At 42.5% G+C, this 11,543-nt stretch overlaps 1 protein-coding gene across 3 annotated transcripts in view; it reads right to left on the bottom strand.

Annotated features, from left to right (window-relative positions):
* The window catches only part of LOC139452222 (ATP-dependent RNA helicase DHX58-like), a 34,377-nt gene continuing 22,834 nt past the window's right edge, over positions 1–11,543 (bottom strand). For all 3 annotated transcript variants that reach the window (XM_071233614.1, XM_071233616.1, XM_071233615.1), the window contains 12 exons: positions 9,657–9,722; positions 9,152–9,220; positions 8,688–8,852; positions 7,953–8,044; positions 7,370–7,621; positions 7,083–7,251; positions 6,369–6,464; positions 5,432–5,610; positions 4,894–5,032; positions 3,440–3,703; positions 2,876–3,043; positions 1–1,952 (listed from right to left, as the gene is read on the bottom strand). In XM_071233614.1, coding sequence (XP_071089715.1) covers positions 1,336–1,952; positions 2,876–3,043; positions 3,440–3,703; positions 4,894–5,032; positions 5,432–5,610; positions 6,369–6,464; positions 7,083–7,251; positions 7,370–7,621; positions 7,953–8,044; positions 8,688–8,852; positions 9,152–9,220; positions 9,657–9,722 — 2,276 coding nt within the window. In that variant the 3' untranslated portion in view covers positions 1–1,335. The remainder of the gene's footprint in view (positions 1,953–2,875; positions 3,044–3,439; positions 3,704–4,893; positions 5,033–5,431; positions 5,611–6,368; positions 6,465–7,082; positions 7,252–7,369; positions 7,622–7,952; positions 8,045–8,687; positions 8,853–9,151; positions 9,221–9,656; positions 9,723–11,543) is intronic.

The following is an 11,543-nucleotide window of genomic DNA, read 5'->3' as shown; positions in this document are numbered from 1 at the left end:
ACAAAAAGACGCGCAAAACTAAATTCAGTAAAACATATATATTTTATATCATTTATGTACACATTATGTAAATATACAGGCACTATATATGATGTACGTACATACATTATCACAGATATTATATATACATATAACATTAAATTAATCATAAGTTAGTATCACAGCAATAATTACAATATTAATGAATGGAATTAAACAAACCTCACTTTGGGATGAGCAAATCCTACAAAACCTGAAATACTGATCTAGATTGTTAGGCGGCACCACATTAATCATTGGGCCCACAATATGATTTCGTCTCATGGAAAAGTCTCCTAATTCATTTCTGAAGGCGATATCAGTACTGTGCAATAGCATTGATTGAGTGAGTGAGTTTGGTTTAACGCCGCTTTGGGCAATATTCCATATGTATATATGTCCACAGTTTCATATTAGGCATATAACCCACACACAAGATTCTGTATAATAGAGACAGAGTTAAATAATCAGTCAGCAATACGTACATAACTAATTCGGAAGAGTTCCTCCAAGGCAAATAGAGGATATTTCATGTGTCAATATCTCCTTTTCCCACGTCACGAGATGAGAGAAACATGATATTTCACTCGGCACATGAAATATCCTATTTATTATATACTTTTTGTGTAATTGTCTACCGGAAAATTAAAATATTTCATTACAAATATAATTGAAACGTAAATTCTCCCTACCTCATACACAGGGACGGTTCCCCACCCCTTGTATTTGCGACATAAAAAGTAGTTTCGTGTTTGCAAAATCTTTAAAAATATAAACAAAAGTATCTAAAATTATTTAGTGTCAAGAACATTCTTTATCATACATTTAGAAATGATTATATACAAAATCAACTTTAAGGAAAAATATTCTTGAAAACTTGGAGACCGCTGTTGGAAGCGAAAGAATACCCGCTGCTCAAATAAAAAAAATGGCGCTTTGCGAAACGAACAGTCTCGATTGCCGAGTTAAATGAGAAATTTACAGTTTATAACGGAACATTTTCGAGAGAACAACAAACAGCAAGAAGTGATATTAGCTCCATAAATGACCATCTGTCATTATCATACTTTGCCAATGTGGAACTAACGTAAAAAGGACGTCAACAATTTGTGTACGGGCATGACATTTACGCTAAAGGGAGACAATTTAACGGGAGGTAACTCTTGTATGACAATAGTTCAGTTAAAGTGTTATGTTCCCTGCAATGAAAATATCTCTTTTCTCAACTTCAGAAAACTCAGTCTTTCACACTGAAGTTTATAATAAAATCCACATTTCATCAAATCCCTCACTGGGGAGTACATGGGCCATGCTTCCTCAGGATCTGTTGTACACGAGGGTATCCTCTTGAGACATCGTCCTCGGCCTAAAGGGGCATTTCGTCCACTGTTTGAACTTCTGAGGTTCCTCCGTTCCATTGATGAGAAAGAGTACATGCTTTATTCCCAGGGTGTAGTACACCACTCCACAGACACGGATTCGACTTCCCAGTGTTTTCTGGCAGCCCTTGCACGAGATCCCGCCGTCCATAACCACGTCATCAAATTTGAGCGGGTTACTGTTCCGACTCGGTCCATGACTGCGTATTTTGGATGTGAAATCTTTGTCAACGACTACATACTGGCTTCCATTGATCACCCTCATCATGTCACCGGTTGTTAGTTTTGCGCGGCAATGTCCACAAATGATACAGTATTGCACATGTGTCGTCTGCCTTGCCTCAGCCTGTCTTTCTCGCTCCGAGATTTCAGCTGCCGCTAGGGCTTCCTGTTGGAACAGCCTAATTAGCTTTGAAACTCGGTCATAGGGTATTTGTGTGATGGTGTCAACGGCCTGTTTCATCAAATACTCTTTCACGTTGTTGCGACAATTTCTTTCACGAACTTTGTCATCTGCAAGATTTACGGTCTTTCCACCTACCTTCCTGCTTCGACCTTGAAAACATAAACAGTTTTAGAGGTAGAAAGTATTTCATACATACAGGCACAGACATGGACGCATACAAGCACATATAGAGGATATTTTATGTGCCACGTGAAATATGTTTCTCTCATCGAGTGACGAGGGAACAGGAGATATTTTCAGGTCTAGCGTAGCTACGAGTGAAAATATCTCCTTCCCCCGCCACGAGATGAGAGAAACATGATCTTTCACGACGCACATGGAATACTAGTATATAGCCTATTTATTGTATACTTTTTGTGTAGCTGTCTACCGGGAAAAAAATTCATTATAAAAGTAAACCCTTGAAACGTTTATTCTCTCTACTTCACACGCAGGGGCGTTTCTCGACCCCTTGTAATTGCGACTTTCCGAGTATTTCCGAGTTTGCAAAATCTTATATAAACAAAAATAGAAACAGAAGCAATAATACATATTTGAGGTAACTTAAATTCTTTATCATACATTTGGATATGATTACATACAAAATCAACTTTAACAAAAAAAGTATTCTTGAAAGCTACGAGACCACTGCTGGAAGCCAAGGAATACACGCTAGTCAAGTAACAGAAATGGCGCTTTGCGAAATAAACAGTCTTGATTGAATGAGTTAAATGAGAAATTTACAGTTTATAATGAAACATTTTGAAGAGAATAACAAACGGCAAGAAGCGATATTAACTCCATAAATGACCATCAGTCATTATTTTGCCTTTTCAGTGTGGAACTAACGTAAAGAGGAAGTCAACAGTTGTGTACGGGTCAGACACTTACGATTAAAGGGAGACAATTTGCGGGGAGGTAGCCCTTCTATGACAATAGTTCCAACAAAGCTATGTTCACTGCAGTGAAATATCAAGCGTCATGTTCACTGCAATGAATGAATAGGCTGGTAGTGCTACACCCGGGCACTCACCTCGAACCTGGACCGTTGTTATCTCGTTGCCGGTGTGGTTGTAGGGAACGATCACGTTGCAATCTGGGATGTCGATGCCTTCGTTGCCAACAGAAGTGGCCACAATCAACTTGATACTGCCTGACTTGAACTTGGACAGTACGTTGTCCTGCTGAGACTGCGTCATCCCTTGGGACAGAGATATGTCATTTTAAAGCTTTCAAGAAACATTGCTGCAGATATTCTTGAAACGTTGATAATTATTCTGACATCTGTAACAAAAGTTTTATGGAAACATGGAACGGTAATCGGTAATTAAAATTTCTACGTAAAATACAAATAATTTCAGTGAATGATAAACAACGTCATTGGAGCGAAGTGAAACATGAATATAAGTTTGTGTCAACTCAACCAGTCCTTTGGAGTTTTACCACCGGTCGGGTAGCCTAGTGGTTAAATCCGAAGATCTGGGTTCAATTCCCGACATGGGTACAATGTGTGAAGCCCATTTTTGGAATCCCCCGCCGTGATATCGCTGGAATATTGCTAAGAGAGGCATAAAACTACACTCACTCACTCACTTACCACCGATTTGTTCCCCTGCATTTGCTCCGGTGAAGAAACTAGCGTTCAGGTTCTTCAGAACGTCTGGGACATGGACGTCATTGTTCAGCCAGTCTGCCAGGGCTCCGCACGTGGCTCGAGTACAGGCAAATATTATGGCCCTGAAGTCGGAGGCGTCTTCCATAAGGCCGAGCAGAATATCAACCAGCTGGTTCAGTCTTGGGTTTTCATTTTCCTTGTCTCGCGTCCTCATCAGTTCACATCGCATCAGCTCTTTCTTTACCCCTGAAACATACATTGTTTCGACCTTTAGGAGTGGTAAGTACTGTTACTGCCATATTATTCAGAAAACCCTGGGTAGCCCAGTGGTCAAGGCGGTCATCCTTGACGCTGAGACTCGGTTGCATTTCTCAATACGGTCAATGAACAGTAATCCAGTAATCACGGCATGCCAGATTAACATGGGAGGAAATATTCTTTATATTGTTAAAATTTCAGTTAAATACTTAGAGAAGCAAGATGGTAAACATAACGGGTTTGACTCTCCAACCAAGCATAGCTTTAACCCTCAGCCAGGAAGGTTGTACCAGCTCTCTGTGGCATCCACAGTTATATTCAAGATATTGTTCATTTTTGTCTCTTGTAAAAAGAATTGCAATTAGTTTCTTGTGACTCCTACCCTTTGGTACTAACTCCCCAAGAAAACCCACTCGCGTGATTTGGATCTTTTTTGTTTTACGTTTTGAACATCAGAACCGAACTACAATTATAGAAGCCTGAAGTGATGGGGGGTCTTATATGTTTAACACTTTGGTGAAACACACTAGCACGGGTATGGTGCTAACAAACCTAGAAACATAATCGGGGCGAACCGGGATTCGAACCCCGTGTACATGTAGAGTCGTGATATGGCTGCCATACTGCTGACAGCCACTCGACATCCGGTCTGAAGCACAAGGCTCGCATTTATATTACTGTATTTAAAAAGTTATGTCATCGCATCGATTTTATTGAAACCTAGAAGGAGAGGAAATATAATTTATTTGTTAAAAAACTTGTTCCAAAACGGTCATGCTTCTTAATACTGTGAGGTTATTGTAAAAGAGAGATGAAATATATTGTTAGTCTCCAACTCTGATGCCCATGACGGCTAAAATAAGGGCCTCCTACGCCAGAACGGTGTGAAGTTCACACCTCAATCTGATAGGTTCTAAGTAACGTGTTATTAGAAAGATGGTAAATTAGACGGAACGAAGAGACAAAATCTCTTATGGGTACTAACTTCTTCACTGTTTGTCCTCCTAGCCACACCCACTGTTGTCATTGGTTACCAGAAACTCTGTTGCCCTCTGACTAATGTAATATGCAAACTTCTATGTCTTTATGACATGTTTGGTTTATTTGTACATTGTTGGTATGGCTGAATGGCGCCCTGAGAAAAAAACATTCGCTCATTCACTCCCTAACTCACTTACTGCTGGCCTCGTTCTGGAGTTGCTGTTCAAGGGCTGTCAGCAGGTTTACTCCATATATGGACAGCAGTTCATTGCTGATATAGTCAATGACGTCCTTGACCCGAACAAGGTCATTCAAGGTCAAGGCTACGTTGTATTTCTGAAATAGAATAAGCGGAAACGATTCTTTCACAGTGAATGATACAAAATGACAAATCAACTAGATTCGAGAAATCGTTATTCACAAATTAAAAATAGCACATATCCGTTACGTTTACGCCCCCATTTGTTTCAAGATGTTAATTTCAGGAAGAGTTGTGGAAAGTAGGTCAAAGTCAGAACAAATGCTAAATTCTATATAGACTATTTGCTGAAATTGATGAAGCAACGGCTTTCGGGACCACTAGCCTTATTCCGTCAACCATATATACATGGGTCGGGTGCATTCATGACCGAGACGAGCTGAGAAGGTGATCAGTGCCGAGTTGATCTGAAGTTACATGATCCAAAGGTCTGCAATGACTTTATCTCATGCCATCAAGTTTATAAATACACTTACATACAGGTGGTCGGCAATGCTCGACAGGTTACGAATCATCTCGGTCTGCTCGGCATCGCCCTGTGTATTGACCTTGGTGGTGGCGACCTTGAGATCGACCGCCCATTGGTTGTACAACTGGCTACCAAAGTCTAATGGCGCCTCCCGCAGATATTTCCCAATGGTCTCGTTGTGCATTTCTGAAGTTAGTGTGAAGTAGATGAGTTAGGTCTGACCTCGCCCTAAATGAGTGAGTTAGGTTTAATGCCGCTTTTAACATTATTCCAGTTATATCACGGCGTGTCAGCTTAATGTGGGAGGAAAGCCTGAAGTGATGAGTGAGTGAGTGAGTTGCGTTTAACGCCGCTTTTAACAGTATTCCAGTTATATCGCGGCATGTCAGCTTAATTTTGGAGGAAAGCCCGAAGTGATGCAGGTCTCAGACGTTTACCACTACGGTGAAACCCACGAGCACGGGTATGGTGATGACAAACATAATCGGGGCGAACCGGGATTCGAACCCACAATCATAGGTTTCTGGCGTGCCCAAGGGACGCAACTCTGCCCAGCGAATCGCGGCGCCGTAGACGACTGGGCCACCCGTCTCCCCTCGCCAGAAGAGGAACGTACCAGCATGGGTATGGTACTAACAAATTAAGGTCATAATCAGGGTACACCCAGGGAACTCACAATCATAGGATCTATGGCTAGATGGACCGTGAACACCATTTCTAAACTAGTGTAAGTCAGTGAATGAGTGTTGTTCACGCCGTTGTAATCTATATTCCAGTAATATCCCGGTGGGGACCACCAGGAATTATTGGACTTCAAACATAGAAGCAGTGTGTGGAATGGAACCTGGGTTTTAGCGGGACCTGCGAACACTTTAACCACATGGCTACCCTTGGTTCAACACAGATCAATTTCATTGCAGCCGTAGGTAATTGTTTGAACTCACCATGGACTTTTGGCAGCATGCCCTGGATCTTAGCCATGGCCTCTTCGATGACCTTCTTAGCCGGACTGTCCTTGTTTTCCGCCAGATGTATGGTCTCTGCAGCCGTAACAAAATATCGTCACAGAGTGAATGAGTGAGTTTTGGTTTTACGCCGCTTTTAGCAATATTCCAGCAATATAACGGCGGGGAACACCAGAAATGGGCTTCACACATTGTACCCATGTCGGGAATCGACCCCGTATCCTCGGCGTGACGAGCTAACGCTTTAACCACTAGGCTACCCGACCGCCCAATATAACGTCCAAGAAGAACGTAAGTCTGATTGTTGCAAACCGTCGGTGCTCATTACGTGTTACTGACCAATTTTGTTATATGAGTGAGTAAGTGAGTGAGTGAGTGAGTGAGTGAGTGAGTGAGTGAATTTGGTTCAGCTCCGCTTTGAACAATATTTCAGTTTTTTCACCGTTTGATGTGGGAGGAAATCACAAAATGATGCAAGTTTTAGACATCACCATTTTGGTGAAACCCACAAGCACGGATATGGTCCTGACAAACCTTGAAACATTATCAGGGAGAATCGGAATTCGAACCCACGATTAAAGGTCTCTGGCATGTCCAAGGGACGCAACTCTGTACAGATACTTGTGACTCCAAGGAAAACTGGGACACATGTTCCCCTTTCTTACAGGAAGCAATGCATACAATTAGGCTTACCCTCTTCTGCCACCGGGACGAGTCTGACTAGCTCCTCCCTGTTCCGCTGCACGGTGGAGATTATGGGCGAGTGAGGGTCCAGGTTGGCGCAGAGTCTTATGATGTTGTCGAGGGCCTCATCCTCTGTTGATGCCTTCTCCACCCCAAGGGCAGCGGTCAAACCTACAATCTGCATCAACACATTCAAAAATATATATTTGTAACTCACGGAATGAATAAAAAAGTATTGAATCTACAGCTGGACTACCTCGAAATGGGTTTATCACTTAACTGACTGGCTGACTCACCTGAGGCAGGTGTTTTGCTCCGTCCTCCTTCTCACGGAGATGTCTGATCATCAGCTTGTTGTAAGCCTCCCCCTTGCGGGTGTGATGACACTCGTCCAGGACGAGCAGACGACACAGGCCAGACAGACCCTCGATCTTGTCCTGCTTCAAGTGGTTCTCCAGGATCATCGGTGTCATCACTACGACGTCGTTAAACGGCAGGAGGAAATGGAGATTGACGCTGTCTTCGTCGCTGCCTCTCAGCTTCAACACCTACAGCAGTTACGCCATTTGTTTAACGATAAATGAACGTCGTTATTTGAATAGCGGGACAATAGGAAATTAAAATTAAAACTAGAGCAATGTCTATAATCCCTATATCTAGTCATATTTCAGAACAATCAGCGAATACGTACATGCTCACATCAAGAACTTTTCAGTTAACGTGTTCAGAAATATGTCAGAAAATTTGAGTTAACTGACAAAGAAAGTTTTCAGTTTGATTTGATTTACATCAAAGGCTCTAGACTGCTATTGAGCCCGAGCCTCTTTAATTCGTAATTTAGAAATACGTCGTAATGGCGCGACTGGTTTTCGACTCTACCTTGTAAGCGTCACCTAGGTAACGTCTGACCTCCACGTGAATCTGATTAACAAGCGCGACAGTTGGTTCCAGGAATATAACTTTCCCTCCCTCTGAAAAGCGAAACAAGCATTGAGGAGTTAAAATGTTTTGCTGTCTTTTGACAACCCCACTACTCCTGATCCCGTAATAGTGCGAATACCCTGCCTTCCAGTCGGTTACATGTGAAGCCACCTCTTTAAAACTGATGACAGTTTGTTTGTTGTTTAATACCGCACTGAGCAATATTCCAGCTATATGACGGCAGTCTGTAAATAATCGAGACTGGACCAGACAATCCAGTGATTGACATCATGGCCATCGATCTACGTAATTCGGATACGGTGACATACATCAACCAAGTCAGCGAGCCTGACCACCCGATCAAGTTAGTCGACTCTTATACGACAGGCATAGTCGCATCTTACGACAAGCATAGTCGCCTCTTTCGACAAGCATGGGTTGCTGAAGACCAATTCTAACCTGGATCTTCACGGGGCTGATGACAGTACAGCTATTAATGCATGGTGTGGTATTCCGGGCGATTTCTGGCTCCTTTGCATAAGAACAATTGCGAAGCAAGTGAAACTCGAAACCGTCAAGGAAATTAGAACGCAAAATGAACGCAAATACATTTTCCCGACTTATGTTAAGTCATGCTGAATACAATACTGCTGAATGTGTAATGCAAATTCAAAGACTGTAAACTGAGGATACCTCTCTCAAGGATGCATTTTGCGATGTACATGGCGACCAAAGTCTTCCCCGAGCCGGTGGGAGCGAAAATGATGTTGTTACGACCTGCGACGGCATTGGCAGCAAGCTCCAGCTGGTACTCCCGCATTCGCACCCCCCGGGAGTAAATAACATCCTCCCCTTGGCCTGGTCAGATCAGAGGGAACGTGTATTAGGGTCTATTGGTCGGGGAATCTCTCTCTCTCCCTCCCTCTCTCTCTCTCCCTCCCTCTTTCCCTCTCTCTCCTTCCCTCCCTCCCCCACTCTCTCCCCCTCCCCCTCTCTCTCTCCCCTCCCCCTCTCTCCCCCCCTCTCTTACTCTCTCTCCCTTCCCCTCTCTTTCCCCTCCCCCCCCCTCTCTCTCTCTCTCTCTCTCTCTCTCTCGTTATTCAGAATAGTTTGAATAGTTTAATTAATGTTATATTTTTTAAGTCATGACAACAAACCTTCCTCATCGCTTCCTGATTGCTCAGATGTGTCACTGCTTGGTCTATGCGATGAACTTGGCAGTATCCCTTTAATAAAACAACATATTCACACGATATTTAGAATTTCAAAGGATGTAATAACATTTACAAAATGCGTTTTGGTGTGTGTTTTTCTATTACAACATAATACGGGTAAACTACGTTTATAACGAACAGCGAAACCCATTTCTTGTGTACCCCGCCGTGATATTGCTGGAATATTGCTTAAGGCGGCGTAAAATCATATTCATTCGCTCACTATAACGAATATGCTTATAAGGAACTGACCGATATAACAAACTTATTTTTTAGTTCCGACCATTTGTTGTATAAATGCTGTATATATGCCTAAACGAACTACGGTTATTACGAACTAAATTTATTTGCTCCGTTGAGTTCGATATAACCGTAGATAACTGTACCATGACGTTGATGGTCAGTTTGTAGATAACAGTTTATTGTAGTGATATCTGGTATTTGTTACCTTTCCGCAGTGTTTGCTCCCCCAAACCAGTGTCTGTCAGTTCCGGGATGCTTGTTGAAATCAAATCTGTAAACATATCGCAGTATCTCTATCACAATTGTGCCACGGGCACTGTAGCTCACCTGAATATGAAATCAACAGTTTGAAATGTCAACAAAGACAGACACTTATAACAAATCGCTGTCATCATTGACTTTCAAGTATGTTTGCATGATTACTGAGGACCATAAACCAACATAAAAATCCTACGATTTGGACAGAATGTGATGTCATCATAAGGAGAAACATGCCAAAGTTCAGCTTCCTCAGGGCGGTCGGGCAGCCTTGTGGTTAAAGCGTTCGCTCGTCACGCCGAAGACCCGGGTTTGATTCCCGACATGGGTACAATGTGTGAAGCCCATTTCTGGTGTCCCCCGCCGTGATATTGCTGGAATATTGCTAAAAGCGGCGTAAAACCAAACTCACTCACTCAGCTTCCTCAATGTCAGACGAGAGGAATGTTACAGAGCAAATATGCTTTTGAGAGACTATAAATTTGTTTGTTTGTTGTTGAACGCCGCACTCAGCAATATTCCAGCTATATGACGGCGGTCTGTAAATAATCGAGTCTGGACCTGACAATCCAGTGATTGACATCATGGGCATCGATCCACGCAATTGGGATATACTGACATGCATCAACCAAGTCAGCGAGCCTGACCATCCAATCCCGTTAGTCGCCTCTTACGACAAGCATAGTCGCTTTTTACGGCAAGCATGGGTCGCTGAAAGCCTATTCTACCCCGGATCTTCACGGGTCGAGAGAATTTAAGAGTATGGTCAAAACAATGTCATAATTAAAAATGGAAACTGCATGATGAGCCACCTCTACTAACTTCACATGCACCGAATTCCTTTCCATTTTGAAAACAAACGGCTGACCAATGGCCATACTTAGCTTTTTCAATATGGTTTTAAGGTGACCATTTAGAAATTCGGATTCGATCATGGTCAAAGTTTAAAGGTCAAATCAAGGTAAACATTTAAATATTAAAAAGGAGAATACGAGTTGAGACCCACTACTTCCTACACATATAGATACCAAATTTCATAACATTTTGAACAGAAATAGCTAAGTAATGATTATAAGAAATGACAGATTTCCGTGTGGTCGAAATGCAAAGGTCAAAATTCAAGATATCGCAACAACAACAAAAACCGAACATATATGTTGAGCCCATCTACTAACTACACTCCATTTCATCCATTTTGAAAGTTTTTGTCTGAGTTATGGCCATAAGTAGGTTTAAATGGGGTTGCAACAGCGGCCATATCGGAAATCGGATTTGAACCATTGGGGGGAACAAGCATGTGAAGTTTTAGCTTCATTGGTCCAGTGGCTACAGAGAAGATGTTTACATCGACGACAGACAAACAGGCCACGACATAAACTCACTTGACTTCGAGGCACGCGAGCTAAAGACTGGAAAAAATCGAGAGTGAGTGGCAGCCATATCATGACGTAGTGACACAGGAGTTTTGTGTACATTACAGTAATCTACGGTTATAACGAACTAAAAGGGACCACTGATTTTAGTTCGTTATAACCGTAGTTCGTTATAGGCACATATACAGCCTATATGCAGATCGTTATAAACGTAGTTTACTGTATACCCATGATTCTTGGAGAATGGAACCCATATCTTGGGAGTGTGAACAGAAAATGTCAGCTCCATAACCATTGGAGAACTGAACCTGGGTGTTAGGCGTGACCAGAAAATGCCAGCCCCATCACCCTCGGAGATTGGAACCTGGGTCCTGGATGTGACCAACAAACGTCAGCCCCATAACCCTTGGAGAATGGAACCTGGGTCTTGGGCGTGACCAACAAACGTCAGCCCCATCACC

This window comes from Haliotis cracherodii, unplaced genomic scaffold (genome assembly GCF_022045235.1).
Source record: "Haliotis cracherodii isolate W230 unplaced genomic scaffold, xgHalCrac1.p SCAF_9, whole genome shotgun sequence".
NCBI lineage: Eukaryota > Metazoa > Mollusca > Gastropoda > Lepetellida > Haliotidae > Haliotis > Haliotis cracherodii.
The sequence above is the reverse complement of the archived record's forward strand: the minus strand, read 5'-3'. Positions and strand labels throughout refer to the sequence as shown.